General features: G+C 36.2%; 1 protein-coding gene across 2 annotated transcripts; it reads left to right on the forward strand.

Annotated features, from left to right (window-relative positions):
* Positions 1-244: 244 nt before the first annotated feature.
* Positions 245-19394, forward strand: TMEM184C (transmembrane protein 184C). Of its 2 annotated transcripts, XM_070415282.1 has the most exons (11): positions 836-921; positions 1363-1471; positions 6454-6584; positions 6692-6728; positions 7570-7775; positions 11029-11103; positions 12736-12829; positions 14645-14757; positions 17633-17732; positions 18275-18446; positions 18674-19394. In XM_070415282.1, the coding sequence occupies exons 2-11, from the start codon at positions 1433-1435 to the stop codon at positions 18934-18936; spliced, it is 1230 nt and encodes a 409-aa protein (XP_070271383.1). In that variant the 5' UTR covers positions 836-921; positions 1363-1432; the 3' UTR covers positions 18937-19394. The 2 variants fall into 2 exon arrangements, with proteins under 2 accessions (XP_070271382.1, XP_070271383.1); XM_070415281.1 differs by lacking the exon at positions 1363-1471 and having other exon boundaries at positions 245-921.
* The last annotated feature ends 92 nt before the right edge of the window (positions 19395-19486 follow it).

Consider the following 19486-nt stretch of genomic DNA (forward strand, 5'->3'; position numbering starts at 1 on the left):
GGAAGAACGGAGTAGCTGTCCCTCAAGTGAGCTCAGTCAATTCTAGCAACTTCCATCCCCTTTCCCTGCTTTCAAGCGTCTGACCTTGACACGCCTCCCTACAGCCCCGCCCCCCGCGGCAAATGGCCAATCGGAGCGTGCAAAGCGAACCGGATAAGGCGGGCGCAGCTTGGTACTTTCGACCAATCACCGACCTCAGACCGCTGGGGCTGAAGCCGTGGTTTGGCCCTGGGTTCCGCCTGGGGAGGGTGGCCCCTTGGCGCAGGCGCGGCAATTGTGGGGCTGGAGAGTTTGATTCTCCCCTTCTGTTTATCGGAAGAAAAGGGTGCAGAGAGCCTTGCGAGCCCAGGAGGTAGGAAGCTTGGCCGTCCGAGGGAAAAGCGAGTGGGCCGGCAGCTACGAGGCAGAAGCAAGCTGTGTGCAGGACCCTTAGAAGCCGGTCCGGTTCGGCGCAGCCCTCCAGGCCATGGTGCAGGCGGAGCTCTGGGCGATCCCCAGGTGAGGGCAGCGGCTCCGCCCGGGGTTCCCGCCGCGGAGGCACTGGGTAGATGCGGAGCGGGGAGGAAAGAATGCAGCCCGGCCAGCTCCCCGGGAGCACCCAGAGCGGCCGCCGTTGCCGCAGCTGCAGCAGAAAGCACAGCGCAGGCCGAGGAGGCGGCTCCTGCTGCTGGTAAAGGCGCCCAACAGCAGTTTCTCTGTAGTATGCGAGTTGAGAAAACAGCCAAAGAACAGGGCTCCCCATCAAAACCTCCTTCGAGCCCTTTTTCCTTGCTACTCGGAGCTGATTTATGCGGAGACATGCCTTGCACTTGTACCTGGACGAACTGGAGACAATGGATTCGACCCTTAGTGGCGGTCATCTACCTGGTGGTCATAATGGTCGCGGTTCCCCTTTGCGTGTGGGAATTGCAGAAACTGCAGGTAAGGGGACCGCACCCTCGGCTCTGCCCTTTCTTCTACCTTCCTGCCCATGTTAGGTTGCCCATTTTTACCCTGAATGCCCCAGACTTGATATCCTGAAAACTATATCACGTAAATGAGCCCAGTTTTAGGATATAAGCCTGTCTGTTTCCTTGTGCATAGTTTTTCAAAGCATGACACAGGTGGAGGTAGGACCTGGTCGAGAACATAGTTAGGATGTAGTAAGGTAGCTGCGTAAAAGAGCACTGTTTTGTTCTGCAAGTATTAATCAATTCCTTGAAAGTAAGGAAAATCTATTCCTTAAATCTGATCTGTTCAGATGTTGGACTTGATCATATAAACTACCTTGAAAACCATGTATTGACTTTTATTAGCATTCAATTAGCTTCCTGAATTAAAAGATTCTAGTTGGTTTAACTTTGTTGTTTGTTTTTACTTTAGAAATTAACTCTTAACCAACAAAGGTTTTGCAAAAAGTCCCTTGTTTATTTTTTGATGTCATATTCTTATTATGACATCAGTAAAGTACTACAAGCTGGAAGAACCCAAGGTAAATACTTAACTAAGATATGTACTTTATAGAAATTGTATAATGAACTTTAAATTCTAAGTTAAAAATAACCAGAAAGTACTTTTAGTTAGAAACACCTATTCTACAAGACCTATGACAAGACCATGGCTGTTTGAGGGCTTTTGTTTATATGTTTGGTTTTTTAATTTTATTTTTCAACTACAGTTGACATTCAGTATTATATTAGTTTCAGGTGTACAGCATAGTGGTTAGATGTTTATATAACTTACAAAGTGATCATCTCAATAAGCTTGCACCCATCTGACACCGTACATAATTATTACAATATTATTGACTATATTCCAAATGCTGTACCTTATAGACCCATGACTATTTTGTAATTGCTAACTTACACTTTTGTTGTTGTTGTTGTTATTGTTGTTTTAATCCTCACCCGAGGATATTTTTCCATTGATTTTGAGAGAGAGTGGAAGGGAAGGGGAGAGACAGAGAAAGAGACATATTGGTGTAAGAGAGACACATCGATTGGTTGCCTCCTGCACACTTGACCAGGGCCAGGGGTCAAGGCTGCAACCCAACTTGTACTACTTCATACCTTCAATTTGAGGCCTTTAATTGTGGAAATGATTTTTACATAAGTAAACAAAATGTATTTAATATACATTTGTTTTCTGCATGTTCACTAAATTATTTTTTGTTTGTTTTCCCATACTGGCATAGTCCATATAGTTATTTATAATGTTAATATCCTATTTAACCACATTAAATATTTCCTATTTGTTGGATATATAGGTTTTTCCATAATTTGTTTACCAAAGACATCTTAATACCAATGGGGATTTTTTCCTTTGAAGTATTTGTTTGGAGTATGGTATAGGACATACTGTTATGGTTAATGATATGCATAGTACCAACCTATTTTAAGACTTCTCAGTTGTTGGTTTCAACTAGTTTTTTAAGTGCCAGCTTTTAAGGAAAATTTTAATCTGCAGTCTCCACTGCTAACACCCTGAGCTGAATTCTTACCATGTTTTGCCTGGACTATTCTCAACACACCAGCAAAAGTATTGAATTAAAACATTAAAGTGTGTCCTTTTTTCAAAGTTTTCCAGTCACCGCTAGTCCCATATTAAAAGTCAATATCCCTAACTATGGCCATTAAGGCCCAACATGACCTGACACCAACCTCACTCCATCCGCCTGTGACTTTCCTCAATTCCCGAGTTTTCACGAAAGCCTTGCTCAATCTTGAGGGGCATGCACCCTCCTTAAGGCCATTGCACTAATGGGAGTTTTCAGAACAGAGATGGTGTTTAAAGCCATAAAGATGAATGTCATTGTAAGGAAGAAGAAAAGGCCAAGGACCTAGCACCAAGAGTTAGAGGTCAAGTAGAAGAATGGGAACTTAACAAAAAACAAGTAGCAGCCAGAGGGGAAGTGCAGTGCCAGGAAAGGTGTGTTTCTGGTGGTGTTGAGCCATCCACTGACTTCACAAGATAGAAATTGCCATTTTATAGTGACCCTAATAATGGTTCAATGGAAATGTAATGGCTGAAACTGGAGAGAGTTGTTTGAAAAATGAATGTGGTGGGGTAAAGAAATGGAATCAAGATATGAAAACAAGTTTTTGTTCATTTTTGTTTTGAGTATTTTGACTCCCAAGTGGACCTAAGAAATGAATGGCGTAGTAGATAGGAGTGTGGGATTAGGAGAGCAGGGTTGTTGTTTTTCCCTTGTTGTGTTTTGGTTTTTAAGGTTCTAAACACTTAGCTACAGCATGTTCCCAATATTTGGATATAATTTTATTTAACACTCTTAATATCCTGGAAGCATTGGTATTATCTTCGTTCTATAGAAATGAAAACTGAGACAAGTGGCTAAGGTGACATTGTGGTAAAGTGCTCTACATATATTAATTACCCTTATCATTCTCTTCAACATTATTCACTAAATGAGTTTGTGTATCCAAAATACTTAACACTCTGCTCAGCACATAGTAGGTGCTCAATAAGCCCTAATTACCACAGTTGTTTTTAAAATAGCATCACTATTCTTGCATTGGAGCAGCAATTCTTTTTCTTCTGTAATAGCATCTCAGATGGGATTAGGTTCTCAATTGAACACCTAAGGCAAAGTTGTAGCATCTGCCTGAGCCTTAGATAAAGTAGTTGATATTTAGAGACAGTTTTATATAAAAACACATGTCTTTTAAACACTAGAATCACGGTGCTCCCTGAAGTGGATGGGAACTGAGATTGTAGAAAACAGGAGGTTCCTAAAGCTGGTCACATGGCCATGGTGGGGCGCACACATTTTTTGGAATGGCAAGATGACCATCTACACTATTTAAGCTATTTCTTTCACTCTCTTACTTGGCCAAGTATGTATAATTGAAGTCAAGTAAATTAAATGCACAAATGTCACGATCCTCTGCAGTCATTTTGCTCTGCCCTCTGGTCTTCATGCCCCAAGTAGCTACCCTCTATGTTAGTGCTTCTCTCCTCCCCTCAGGAGGATTGGGGAAAATGCTCTCCTATTCCTCTGTACTCTGCTGTGAAAGCATTCCACTGAGGGACAATTATCTCACTCTTGGATGCTCATCTTTAATGGTCTTTTCTTTCCTCTCTACTTTCTTCAAGTTACCTTAGTGGGGGAAGAGGGGGGGAATCTCCACTGCTTATCTCCCCCTTGTTTTGTGAGCCAGGAAACCCTGCTCATGACTGAGAAATGTAATAATGTTAATGGTATCCTTATGTCATTGTGTCTCAAGTGTGCATAATTCAGAGATAAATGTAAAGTAAATTAAAATCAATGTAATAATTATATTAACAGATACCTAGAGGTGACTTATTTTATTATGTTGCTTAAATATGCATCAAAGAATTTAAATTCCTTATACATATGGCCTTTCATATAGTTCAAAAATCAAAACAACTGTAAAACCAGTGATTCAAATTAATGGCATTAATGTGTACAGATGAAACTCAACTACCACTGCCAATGTAAAAATGGTACTAACTCCATGATGCAAGATATTTTAAATTTGGCATCACGATACTGAAATGACTCAGTTATCTAGTCACTTCTTTTCTGATCGTTTGAAAAAGAACTTTTTCCCTTACAGCACACTTTGCTTTTATTAGTCACAGACACATCATTTTTCTCTTAAGTCTACTACCAAGTTCTACTTTTTGGCACTAAGGCAATCATAAAAACAACTGTGGGCATTAAAATTCCTAGTGATCACCTTATAATAGAAAAGATCTATATTATTACTTTAGGTCATCACTAAAATGAATACTCACTTTTAAATGACATTTGGTCAAGCAGAAATCCCTGGAATATGATTGCTCAGACATTCCTTTCAGAATCTTCAATTCCACACATTGGCCTTTCACTTACTGCTTTGAGTAATCTCCAGCATTCAGCAAGGCTTTCATATTTGCTTTTCAAGTTCTCCATACAGTTTAATGTAGGAATTTATTGTTATAAAAATATATTTGTCAGTATTCTTTTGTTTTCTGCTTCTTTCATCTTTGACCACCTTTTACCGTTCAAAACTGTAAAACTAGAAGTTGTGGACTTCAGTTCTATTTTAATTAACTGCTCAAATCCCTCAAGTACCAAAAATAAATGCCTACCTTTTTTCCTTTAAAAAGTTAGCATTTGCTTTTTTTTTTAATTAAAAGAATTCACACTCTTTAAGGCAAGAGTCCAAGTTAGTATAAAATTTATTCTCAAGGGCACCTCAGATATAACAGAGGTTCAAATAAATTTGTTTTTTATCAAAAAGTATGTGCCTTATTGCAACTCTGCCTAGGATGAGATAATTCAAAGTATATTTTTAGAAATTAAGCTTTTACAGGATAGAATATTGATCAGATATTGACCTAAAAGAGAAATTAGAGTTTTTATTTTTTTATTTTTTTCCCTTTATTGATTAAGATATTACAAATGTGTCCATATCCTCCTATTGTCCCCCATCCCCCACTCATGCCCTCATTCCCCGGTGTCTATATCCATTGGTTATGCTTATATGCCTGCATACAAGTTTAGAGCTTTTTTAAGTGTAATATCCTGAGTTGATATTGTTATGTATAAAAGGAATAGCATATATTAACACTCCGGTGTGGGGTGAATTTCCCGCCAAAATATAAGATGGCGCGGGCAATTATTTAGGTTTCCCGCGCAAAATCAGGGATTTTTATGATACCTATTACCCCAATGGGTATGAAACGGTTCGCATACGCAGGTAGGTATCTTTGTGAACGGCAAACAAACAAATATTTGGTAATACGCAGTTACAATCGGCCCGAGTTTACACGTTTCCCGCACTCCACCGCAAATCTATATGAACCGAGTTAAGACGGCTCCCGCGGAGTACGCGCAATTCACGCGAGCCGACTTAACTCGTTTCCCCCACTCCAAGTGTTAACACAGTTTACTTGAACAGTAGTTGTTGCATTATTTATCAAATAGGAGGGTTAAAAGACTTAATGCATGTTAAAGTATCTGATATAGTCAGCATTCAGTAAATGTTCTACTAACATGTTGTGTAACAGAATTTGCAGAAAATGTAGGTAGGTTTTTAACTTTCTAGATATAAAAGCAAAGGAATAAACCATATAAAGATTTTTAGATTTGAGTTGTGTAGAAAATTTGAAAATTCTGTATATCTCCAAACACAATAATCAACTCTAAAGGCCAAGTCAGCTGAGGGAAAATGACATGATGATAACATTGTTAATGTACACAACACTATTACAAAAGGCCCCATGAGGAAAAATGCTCAATCCCATGAGGAAAACTCTGCTCCCTCCCTCTACAAAAGTAAGAATAGGCTGCTTATTAAAGAATAAATAAAAAATGGCTACTAGTCATTTGGAAAATATTAAGCCCCATTAATAATCAAATAAATGGAAATTTAAAAAATAAAAATATTTAGCTCTTTACTTTTATTATCAGAGAATTTATACCAGCGTGTTCTTCTGCTTCTTAAGGTTGGAATACACACCAAGGCTTGGTTTATTGCTGGAATATTTTTGTTGTTGACTATACCTATATCACTATGGGGGATATTGCAACATTTAGTGCATTATACACAACCTGAACTACAGAAACCAATAATAAGGTAAATCTTAACATATTTTGAATCTACTGTATTAGTGTTGTGTTGACTGACTTACTTCATAAATATAATGTAAAATGTTTTTAATTTATGTTTTGCTCTCCAAATAGGATTCTTTGGATGGTACCCATATACAGTTTAGATAGTGTAAGTATGTTTCATTTTATCTCATTAACTAAGGACTTTTTTGAAGATACTAACTATACTTGCAGAATGCTTAAAGTAATGAAAGTATTTGACACTAAGAATCAAATTAAGAAGAAAAGTGAAAAGGTTCACTTGTTTTCAATGTTGATAAAGAAGGTAAAGTATGACAATAGAGAAGGCAGACATTTAACATTTTTAAAAATCTATAGCTGTTAGCGATCTCCCCTGAGCATGCCCTCGCCTTTCCCCTTCCCCTCTTCTTCCTCCTGCTCCCAGGTCCATTCTCTCCTGAGCCCATTTCTTCTACCACTCACTCCTACCTCTATGATGATTTTCTAAATAAACGTTATCTTATTTTTAAAAAATCAAAAAAACTATAGCTGTTTTCTTTCCTTGATCTTTTAAAATTTCAGATTAATAGCTCTTAGCCCTAAAAGAATACAATGTTTAAATTGATATCATCATCCTTTTTACTTACTAAATCTTTCATTTCAACAACAAAAAAACCTTCCCAATGGATCCTACCACACTTGTTACAGGTGACTGCTTTAATTTGATTCAATACAAAGGAAATGTTTTTCACAGCATTTTCTATGATTATGTCAAGAAAGATTTCAGATTTTATTTAAAAACCCAAGTGAATGTAATTTAGCTTCGTTGTATTCATTATTTACCCCCAAATAATGGACATTTCATTTACCAATATCCAAAATGTTTACTGCTTTTAGAAATTCACCTCACAGATTGTCTGGTATGTGGCAAGTTCAAAATACCATGAATTGGAGTGGTGATTCATTTTATCTTAGCTGCGACTATTTTTAACATCTGTGCTTTTTTATAGTGGGTAGCTTTGAAATATCCCAGCATTGCAATATATGTGGATACCTGCAGAGAATGTTACGAAGCTTATGTCATTTACAACTTTATGGGATTCCTTACCAATTATTTAACTAACCGGTATCCGAATCTGGTATTAATCCTTGAAGCCAAAGATCAACAGAAACATTTCCCTCCTTTATGTTGCTGTCCACCATGGACTATGGGAGAGTAAGTATGCTTCGTTTTATTTCTTTTATGTTTTGGTTTTATTTAAACTGCCAGTTCTCTGCAAAGCAGTGTTAAGTACTATGAGCAGGACAAAAAAATCTGAGTCCCTAACCTTGAGTAGTTCATAGTCAAGTTTGAAGACTAAAACAACACATTTTTATAATCCACACATAAGTTAGTTTCTTTTACATTATTCATTCTAAATAGAAAACTTAAAATATTGTGGGTACAAACCTTAAAAATCATTTCATTAACACCCTTTTACAATTGGAAACCAGGGTCTGCAGAAATGAATTTACTCAAGATGATATAGCTAGTTAATGACAAAATCATACGCTTTTTCTATATCTAGTGAAATGATCGTGGTTTTTCACCTTTAACCTATTAATGTAGTGAATTTTCTAAAATTAAAACCTTGCTTTCAAGGATAAATTTAAAGTGGTTATGATGTATCATCTGTTTTTCTACAAGATTTGGTTTGCTAATATTTTGTTTAGAATTTTTACATAAGTAAAATTGGACTACTAGTTTCCTTTCTTATACCTTCCCTGTTCGGTTTTGATATCCAGGTTATACTGCCTGAATAGGAATTACTGCCTTTTATTTGTCTATTACAGAAGAGATTGTGAACTATACCTTGAAAGATTAGGCCTGGACTTTTCATTGTGGGAAGACATTATAGAACTAGTCAGGCTTCCTGTTGTTTCTGGAATCGTGTGTGTGTGTGTGTGTTTGATTATACTTTTTAGGAATTGGGCAGAATAAAGTTTTAAAATATATGGGCTACATTAGTTTATAACTTCATCTCTCTTGGATCTATTGTGATGACTCCTTTACCATTTCTAATGTTATTAGTATCTTTATCTTTTTCTTGAAAAATCTTGCCAGAAGTTTCCCTAGTTGTCTCAAGGACTGATGTTTTGTTTTGAGTCTCTCTAGAATGTATTTGTTTTCTATTCCATTATTTCTGCTCTGTTTTTTTCCTTTTTCATTTCTTTTGGTTTACTTTGTTCTTTTCCTAACTCATTAGAGCCTTAGCTTTTTAATTTACAGCCTTTCTAACATGCATTTAAAACTATACATTTTACTTTAAGTTCTACATTCACTCCTTGCATCTCAGTTCATCTGTCTCTAGAATCACTTCCTTAAAAGTATTTTAAGCTGAAACCGGTTTGGCTCAGTGGATAGAGCATCAGCCTGCGGACTGAAAGGTCTCAGGTTCAATTTCGGTCAAGGGCATGTACCTGGGTTGCGGGCACATCCCCAGTGGGAGATGTGCAGGAGGCAGCTGATCGATGTTTCTCTCTCATCGATGTTTCTAACTCTCTATCCCTCTCCCTTCCTCTCTGTAAAAAATCAATAAAATATTTTTTTTTTTTTTTAAAAAGTATTTTAAGAATCCCTTCAGTTTTATACTTATCCAAAGTATCTTTATTTTGCCCTCATTCTTGAAAGATAGTTTTGCTGGATGTAATTCTTGAAAGATAATTTTGCTGGATTTAGTTCTTAACATTGACAGGAATTTTCTCCGGGCATTTTGAAGAGTTTATTCCACCTAATTCTGGCTTCGGTTTTTACTGTTAACCCTCTACTATCAAACTAATTGTCTTTCCATTATAGGTGACCTGTCTCCCAACTGCATTTAAGACCTTATCTGTCTTTGATGTTTTGCAGTTTATGAAGTATCTAGGTTTTTTTGGTTTTGTTTTCAGTCCTGCTTAATTTACAGTGTGCCTCAATCATGTAGATTCATGTTTTTCATCAGTTCTGAAAAGTTCTCAGCCATAATCTCTTCTGATTTTGCCTTTCCTCTACTCAGTCTTTTGTAACTCTGATTATATGTTACAATTGATTCTATTTCATTCTTTGTAACTGTCATTCACATTGTCTCTGTCTCAGCAATTCTTTCAGATAAATCTCTTAGTTCTTTAATTCTCCACAGCTTTCAATGGTATCTAGTTGGCTATTTAATCCATCTGTCTAGTCACCCTTAATGGTCTCAGATTTGGTGTGCAATCAGCTCATAGAATACTATAGGTTTAACCAGCTCCAACTTAAGCTTTGTAAAGCTTACGGGACAGGAAGCACACCACGTGCAGCCAAAGGATGCTCATCAAGAGATCTTGCAACAGCCCAAGTTCAATTCCTAGACACACCACCACAGGGAGCACGCTTACTTGTACGTGGGAGTGAACCACCTCAGCACACAGAACCCCAATAGTTATTCAGACCTAGTAACACAGCATCTGAAGGTCTGCATACCAGACTTACAATATTCTCATTCTAGATGTAATTCTTAAGTTAGGGGATTCATAATACATGACAGTGAGAACCAGTTTTCCTGATAGGAGTGCTAAATAAGCATTTGTTCTCAGATCTGCTTGGTTTTTTAAGACTTATACAAGGCTCTCAGGTGGAAAGCCTTTTTTTGGTAGTTGTGTTTTGGGACTTTTTTGTTTTTGTTTGTTACTGCTTATGAAATTTCCTCTATATTGAGTGAGCCCAGCAATAGAATAAAAACTGTTGTTTAGCCCTGGCCGGTTTGGCTCAGTGGATAGAGCGTTGGCTTGTGGACTGAAGGGTCCCAGGTTCGATTCCAGTCAAGGGCATGTGCCTTGGTTGCGGCACATCCCCAATAGGGGGTATGCAGAGGCAGCTGATCAATGTTTCTCTCTCATTGATGTTTCTGGCTCTCTGTCCCTCTCCCTTCCTCTCTGTAAAAAATCAATAAAATATATTTTTTAAAAAAACTGTTGTTTATACAGGATTTTTATTTTGTTCTTTCATAGTATCTAGTCAGTGATAGTCTCTGGAATGCCACTTAACTACCAAACTTGAAAGGAAACTGAATCCTAAAATGTAAATTGATACTTCCTAAGTTGCGTATGTGCATGCTTTCACATACGCATGCACACACACAATTCATTTGTTAGTCAGTTTTCCTTCCAGAAACACACAGGGACCCACTTTTTTTCTTTTGATCTGTGCAGCACTATTCACTAATTTGACACTATACACAGAAAGGGGGTCCTGCAGAAGATGTAGTTGTCAAATAATTTTAAAAATAGTATTTAAATAATTTGTTTGCTGCCACCCACATTCTTCCCCAGTCGCCATTTAGAATGACTAAGTTAAAAGACTTAAATATAAATATGGCATCATTTGTCAAAGTGACTTTAATTTGGGAACTTTGCAGAAAATCTGGTACTATTTAAATGAGTAGTTGAAAATGCTAAGTTCTTTTTTTTGGCAGAGTATTGCTGTTTAGGTGCAAACTGGGTGTATTGCAGTATACAGTTGTCAGACCATTCACCACCATCATTGCTTTGTAAGTACATAGAGATTCTATTATCGTTTATTTTTTTCCAAATCCTCATGCTCTTATGTGGAACAACTGAGTAGAAAAACATATAAAGAACATTAATTTACTTGTTTATAACACAGGTGTAGTCTTATTTAAAAAACACAATATATAGAAACCCGACTATATGAAATAAAGTGACCATTTATAGGCAAAGATTTGCCACAGAATTCTTCTAACATTCTCTCTAGAGCTTTCCAGAAATCATTTAAAAAATACTTTCTTTTTGCCAAACTGGTTTGGCTCAGTGGATAGAGCGTCGGCCTGCGGACTGGGGGGTCCCGGGTTCGATTCCGGTCAAGGGCATGTACCTTGGTTGCGGGCACATCCCCAGTGGGAGGTGTGCAGGAGGCAGCTGGTCGATGTTTCTCTCTCATCGATGTTTCTAACTCTCTATCCCTCTCCCTTTCTCTCTGTAGGGAATCAATAAAATATATTTAAAAAAAAAAATACTTTCTTTTTTAAATACTAGTTCACATAGCTTTACAGAAACATCTATTACATGAAGTTAAAGTATGCTACTTTAGATTGATTGCATGCTTTTATTTTCTCAGTAGTTAAGTTAGAATATGAACACTATATTCCAAGGTAGAAATCATATTTTTAAATAATTCTGTCGAGGCTTAGCACTTGAGATAAAATTAAGCTACCTAGTAACAGTTATTCCCTAAAAATTTAAAAACATCAAATAATTTAAAGCAGGTAGATTACATATTTTATCTGCTAGTCATAACTAACATTCTGCATGGTTACAGAGGAAGAAAGGGAAGACAAGGGAGAGAAATGTTCAATTCTTTATTCTGCCTTTGAGCTAGCAATTTTTAGTGATATTTACCTTAGAGTTAAGACTAATTCACTTATTTATGAAGGTATGCTTTATTTTCTGCAGTTTAGAAACTAGGTAATCATATAAATTAATACTTAGATGTGGGTCTTCATAAAATTTACCTCCAAGCCCTGGCCTGTGTGGCTCTGTTGGTTGGACATCTTCTCGTGCACCAAAAAGGTTGCTGGTTCGATTCCCGAACAGGGCAGATATGCCCAGGTTGTTGGCTCAATCGCCAGTAGGGCATGCAGGAGACAGCTCATCCATGTTACACTCTCATATTGATGTTTCTCTCTTTTCCCTTCTTCTCTAAAAATCAATAAACTATTCTTTAAAAAAAAATTTACCTCCAAGACAATTTGGGTGAAAACATTAGTTGTACTTATAAACCTGCATTTTATAACAATCAAGCTTTTGAAAATAAGGCAGCATAATTTTTTTGAATCTATATATAACTAACCTTTCTAGTTCAGTGTTTGTGTCTTACTTTGGATTTACTTCAAGTTGGAGGTACAATCATGTAACATTTCTAGAAAAAATGTTTTTTTTATTTTTTGTACCACCTCTATGACCAAAATCAAGTAATTATCTATAGGGTCTTTTAAATAAACTGACTTCTAAATTTAAGTATTGCTGTCCATGATGTATTTATTAGTTAATTTTATCTATAGGGTCTTTTAAATAAACTGACTTCTAAATTTAAGTATTGCTGTCCATGCTGTATTTATTAGTTAATCATAAAGTCTCATTTTTATCATATTTATCATATTTAGAATCTGTGAGCTGCTTGGTGTATATGATGAAGGCAACTTTAGTTTTTCAAATGCTTGGACTTACTTGGTTATAATAAACAATATGTCACAATTGGTAAGTAAGTACGCATTCTAACTGTACTAAATTAGTATTTATAACTTTAGATTCTTAGGGAAAGTTTCTTTGGGAATAAAGCTTAATTGTTACTTTTTTATCTTGAAGTTAGATTTATAGGAAGAATTTCAAGAAGCTGTAATTTATATCTTTATACATATATAAAGGTATTATATCTTTGTTAATTATTTGGTGACATATCTTGACCTGCTTATTGTGTTTGTTCATTTGGTTCTGGGTCCTTATTGCACAATTTATGGATATATCATAAATAAAAGCACAATGCCCTCCCTTAAAAAAAAATATCTAGGCATATTCAGTAAGATTCTCATATATTTGGAATTAAAGGCAAATTGAGAATGCCAAGTTTAAAAAAATTATGTTCTAGATACTAAAATGCTCAAATATTAACTATCTGATTCTTTCAACTTAATGTACACTTTATTTAAAATCTTTTAATACTTTCAGCAAAATAATAATTTAGATTATGTGGCATGCATGTGTGGTTTTAGAGGTTTAGAATAAAAATGCCCAGGCCTTGGCTCTGTAGCTCAGTTGGTTAGAGCATCATCCCAATACAGGTTGCAGGTTCAATCCCCAGTCAGGGCACATACAAGCATCAATTGATAGGTGGCATGGATAGATTTAAAACAAGTCAATTTTTCTCTCTCTCTCTAAAAATAAATAAAAATTTAAAAAATATTTTTTTAACCAAATGCCTGTGTATTTAAAGTTTTCTCACATGTTTATATTCTTTGGGACCAGTAATTCCATTTCTGGGAATGCATCCTCAAGTAATGGTCAGAAGTACTTATGCTTTGATTGTCATTGTATATAGAGGCCCGGTGCACAAAATTTGTGCGGGGGGGAGGGGGTGGGCGGGTGTCCCTCAGCCTGGCCTGCGCCCTCTCGAAATCCAGGACCCTGCCCTTGTTTGTAATAGTGAAAGGCTGAAAACAATCCTAAACCCAGTGGTGGGGACTGGTGAAATGTACTTTGATCCTTCCACTGGCCAAAATATTTGGAAGTTATTAAAAATAATTTTTATGAAACCTATGGAAAGTAAGGTTAAGGGGGGGAAATAATCAGGCAACAAAATTTTGTTTTTAGTTGATGATGCCTGTTAAAAACCATTTTAGTTGGATGATGGGTCTGTGAGCAATTTAATATGTTACTGTTTTGATATTCTAAATATCTTAAGTGAACATTTTATTTTATGGAAAAAGTAAACTTTTAGAAAAATGTTTATTGCTATGCAACACTACATTAGATCATTACAACTAATTTTTTAAAATAGTTAAGTCTTGAGCATTTATTATATAAAAGTAAATAAAGCCGGATTAACATACTGCCCTCGAGAAAAATTGTTTTCCTGATTCCTTACTTTCAGATATCATGGTTACAGTTTTATTGAAAAGTACTTTTTTTAATGTGACTTATAATGAATGGCTCAACCCTTATAAAATTAATGATAATTTGTGTACAAAAGCCATTACTAAGCAGATAATGTTTTAATTTCTTCTCTGCATGGCTGTCATTTGTTCATTGTTTCTGGGCCCCAATAAGTGAACAATTAAAACCATTTTCAGGGGAAATGTTTTACATCTCTTCTGAGAAATTTCATATCATATATATTCATCCACAGTAAACTATAAAAGCTTGTTGTTAATCTAAAAATACCATAATAAAGCCTAGACAAATTTGCCTGAAACATAACTCTGTACCAGGTCTTAGCTTTATAACTTCAATATTTCTAACACCCTGTTTAGTTATTCTTAATGAAGAAGCTTAATTGTTAATCTTGATTGTTTCCAGTTTGCCATGTACTGTCTGCTGCTATTTTATAAAGTACTGAAGGAAGAACTGAGTCCAATCCAGCCTGTTGGCAAGTTCCTTTGTGTAAAGCTGGTGGTTTTTGTTTCTTTTTGGTAAGTGTTACTTTATCTTCATTGTTCTCATTTCCTAAGGACAATAAAACTGTTGACTAGGGAGGATTTTTAAAGTAGTTTTAATATAGAAGATGAATTAAAATGTCTCTAATTACCTTTTAAAAAGTTCATCCTTTTAGCCCTTCTTGGTTTTTCGTAAGGAAATAACCAGATGGCCACTGTAACATTTACAAGAAGAAAATAATTTGAGCCCGGCCAGTGTGGGTTCAGTGGTTGAGCATCAACCCAGGAACCAAGAAGTCACTGGTTCGATTACTAGCCAGAGTACATGCCGGGTTGCGGGCTCCATCCCCAGTAGGGGTGGAGGGGGTGTGCAGGAAGCAGCTGATCCATGTGTCTCTCTCATTGATGTTATCGATGTTTCTATCTCTCTATCCCTCTCCCTTCCTCTCTCCAAAAATTAATAAAAAACATTTTAAAAAATACTTTGAAACAACCTAAATGTCTCAACACTAGAGGAATCATTAAAGTAAGAAATCATTAAAATAAACATGGTGTTTTCACATAAGAGAGTACTTTGCAGTTTGCAGTAAAATAGAATATTTAATAATGTGAGAAAATATTCATTAGTAGGTGAGGGCATGAGTGGGGGGGTGGGGGCAATAGGGGGATAAGGATACCTAAATAAAAAAGAAAAAAAGAAAGTGAAAAAATAAAAATATTTTTAAAGGCAATCCTGGCCAGTGGGTTCAGTGGTTAGAGCAGTGGTTCCCAACATGGGGCACATGCCCCACAGAGGGGCAATTTGAATTTTAAGGGGGGGCAATTCGAGAATGAGTTATTAACTGAATTTTTTGCAGTTCTTATGGTTCAAGGGGCCTCAAATACAGTATATAAATATAGTGACATAGTTATGTATTTCAGTTCTCTATTATGTTTTGAAACTTTATGTGCTATTTTTTCATATCACTTCATATTATGATTTTTTTTAACAATTTCTTAGTGATTTCTTCCTCAGTACTTCAACTGTCCTTTCGTTCTTTTATTTTTCTCTTGGATGGATGCCATATTCTTTGGAAGATTGTTTCCAGGGGTGGGCAAACTTTTTGACTCGAGGGCCACAATGGGTTTTTAAACTGGACCGGAGGGCCGGAACAAAAGCATGGATGGAGTGTTTGTGTGAACTAATATAAATTCAAAGTAAACATCATTACATAAAAGGGTACGGTCTTTTTTTTTTTTTTTTTTTTTAGTTTTATTCATTTCAAACTGGCCGGATGCGGGCCGTAGTTTGCCCACGGCTGGTTTAGACCAAGTTAATGGCCTTTTAGGCTTCTTCCACGTGAATGGGAGTTCACTTTTTGAATAATAAGAATTATATGTCACAGGGGGGCATCAGGATTTTAGAGATGCTTAGGTGGGGCATGGCCAAAAAAAGGTTGGGAACCACTGGTTTAGAGCATCAGCCAGAGCCCCAAAGGGTCACAGGTTGATTCCAGTCAAGGGCACTTACCTGGTTGCAGGTTTGATACTTAACCCTGGTCAGCACTCATGTGGAGGCAACCAGTCAACGTGTCTCTCTCATATCGATATTTCTCTGTTTCTCTTCTTCCTCGTCCTCTCTCCCCCTCCCTCCCTCCCTCCCTCCCTTCCACTCTTTAAAAATCAATGGAAAAAATGTCCTCGGGTGAGAATTAACAAGAAAAAACAGTTAAAATTGTACATGGTCCCAATTTAGTTATAGGGTGGATGATAAGAGGCCCAGAAACACATCAAATTTAACAACATACAAATAAAAGTGGAAAAAGAAAAAATTCTTAATCCCACCACCCAGAATGATTAACATTGTGTTATTAAAACTCCATAGAAAGTTCCATACTACAAAAACTTAAAGAATTTGTTACGTTCAGTATATTGTGGATATAATTCTTTGCCAGTAAAGTAAAATATACTTTTGTTTAGGTTTTTGGTTTTGCTCAGTATTCTGTTGTGTGGGTGTAACTTTTTAACCAATCTCCTATTGGCATTTAGGTTGTTCCTAATTTTTTTCACCATTACAAGCAACATTGAGTGAATATTCTTACTGTAGAACTATGAAAGTGTGTCTGTCTCATTATTAGCTGATGAAATTTAGCCTAGGGTCACACCGGAGATTTGTTTGAAATGCTCAGTATGACTCCCTGTGTTAGAATTAGACCCCTTCTAAGTGTGTCTCTAATTCCAGTACTTCAAACAAGACTGGTTTCAAATGTGTTTTAAAATAATTTGAATAATGAACACATGTACAAATAACATTTAAGTATCTTCCCTTTATTTCATTGTATTTTTATTTTTTGTTAATCCTCACGAGGATATTTTTTCCATTGCTTTTTAGAGAGAGTGGAAGGGAGGGAGAGAGAAATATCAATGTGAGAGGGACACATCAACTGCTTGCCTCCCACAGGCACCCGGACGACCGAAGCTGGGGTATGAGCCTGTGACCATTTTTGATGCGCAGGCTGATACTCGAACCACTGAGCACACCAGCCAGGGCTACCTTTTATTTCATTTTAAGTGCCTATTGTACAGTGTGTTAGGCATTCATTATCTATGTATAGGAAGAACTTAAATCTAACTTAAGTTCACACACTTTCAAAACAAAAAGACATAAACCAAGTAGTGAAGTTCCAAGAATACATAATCCAAATTCATGTGATGAAACTCTACTAGAAGAGTAAATTTGTAAAGCAAGTAAGTATATTTAATATAGACACACAGTGTCTTCAAGAATATGCTATGAAGGCAGGGTGTGGTGGTGGTAGTGATGGTCCACAGGTTGTGCTGGGGTTTAACTTTTTAAAATGGCATATTTTTAAAACAATTGCTCATTTTATGCTTGATATAGATTTGGCATTTACCTTTTCCTAACATATAGGCAAGCTGTAGTTATTGCTTTGTTGGTAAAAGTTGGCGTTATTTCTGAAAAGCACACATGGGAATGGCGAACTGTAGAAGCTGTGGCTACAGGCCTCCAGGTAAGTAGTGCTCTCTCTAAATTCAATATAACGACTATTTGTTAAGCATGTTTATATAAAACATTTTATCTTAAACCTGATAATGTGCAGGCTATGGGACTCCTGTTATCCTCACTTTACAGGTGAAATGGAGGAATCCTAGAGAAATTGGTCATTAACTACTAATTTGTAGTAGAGCCAGGAATACAACCTAGATTTTGTTATTCCTAGTCAGTTTATCTTTCTGCACTTCTTCTCTTAGTTCTTGAGCAGTGGGTTGAGCATTCTATGTACTTTGCTAAGAAATACTTGACTAAGTTAATGCAAAATAGATTTAAATTTTTGGTGGTTTTTTTTGTGTGGGGTTTTTTGTGTGTTTTTTTTTTTTTTGAGGTGAAAAATAATTACTTTGGGAAGTGGAAAATGATTATACTTGGGAAAACCCCAGCTATTGATACTTAAGTACTTTTGAAAAGGAGTAAGTGTTTTTTTAAAAGGCAGATATAGTGTTTTCCCTTTACCTACAAAACTAGACTTAAAAATGACTGATTTTTTTGTTGTAGGACTTTATTATTTGTATTGAGATGTTCCTGGCTGCTATTGCTCATCACTACACTTTCTCATATAAACCATATGTCCAAGAAGCAGAAGAGGGCTCATGCTTTGACTCCTTTCTTGCTATGTGGGATGTTTCAGACATTAGGGATGATATTTCTGAACAAGTAAGGCATGTTGGTAAGTACCAGTCATTGAATTTATCCAAATAGGTAATTTTTGTAAGGGCAATTTAGTAGCTGTTTACTGTCTAAGAGATTAAAAGACTTTGTTTAAAGCAGTACCACAATAAGGCTCTTCAAATAAGGATTGGGGAGGGGAGCTTATTTTTAGCATGTAAGTTTATAAAGGTAAAATACGAATACTTACTTTTTGGCTAATTTGGAAACCTTTATATTACCTTAAAGGAAGGACAGTCATGGGACATCCTAGGAAAAAATTTTTTCCCGAGGATCAAGATCAGAATGAACATACAAGCTTGTTATCATCTTCATCACAAGATGCAATTTCTGTTGCCTCTTCTGTGCCACCTTCCCCCGTGGGTCACTATCAAGGGTTTGGACGTACTTTGACTCCCCAGACTACCCCTACTATAGCTGATATATCTGATGAAATATGTAATGATACTACAGAAGAAAGAGAACCTTCAGATAAACCCGTGGTCTCCTGAACAGTGTGTGAACACAAACTGCACTACTGTTACTTCAATACCTGGTACCACATTGCTCAGGATTTTGTGCTTGGGACAAGCCATAAATGATGGGAAAATTTCAACACAAAGATAGGCGGAAGCCAGGTACTACTGGTTTTATATAACTAAATTTTCTATGTCACAAATAACCAGTCTAAATATCCTAGACTTAAGACTCTTAAGATTTCTTCACATTAGAGTATCACATACTCAAATGGTAGAAAATGACTATACTAAAAGTTCTTGATGTTTCATGCTTTATCAAGAGGATGGGCATAAAAAAATAATAATAATCAATGCTTCCTACCACTGCTGCATGAAAATAATGCTCTGGAATTAGCAGAAAGTAAAATTCAGAATTAGTGGAACATAATCATAATCATGTGCCATATATTTCTCAACTGGATGTCTTTCAATAAATAATAATTTATCATTTATTTTCTGCAACTTTATGTCTCTCATTCTTTAAACAGAAATCATTAATGTTTTAACAAAAATGTCTTGATTAGAGAGGCATAGCATAAAATAA

Source organism: Myotis yumanensis, unplaced genomic scaffold (assembly GCF_028538775.1).
Source record: "Myotis yumanensis isolate MYYU_CA2020_CCGP unplaced genomic scaffold, mMyoYum1.0.hap1 SCAF_5, whole genome shotgun sequence".
NCBI classification, from domain to species: domain Eukaryota; kingdom Metazoa; phylum Chordata; class Mammalia; order Chiroptera; family Vespertilionidae; genus Myotis; species Myotis yumanensis.

Excerpts from the sequence above, each read along its gene's own strand:
- TMEM184C (XM_070415281.1), top strand. The coding sequence starts at position 703 with ATGCGAGTTGAGAAAACAGCCAAAGAACAGGGCTCCCCATCAAAACCT. Across the intron at positions 6,585-6,691 it reads CTACAGAAACCAATAATAAG|GATTCTTTGGATGGTACCCA; the intron begins GTAAATCTTAAC and ends CTCTCCAAATAG. Across the intron at positions 6,729-7,569 it reads CCATATACAGTTTAGATAGT|TGGGTAGCTTTGAAATATCC; the intron begins GTAAGTATGTTT and ends GCTTTTTTATAG.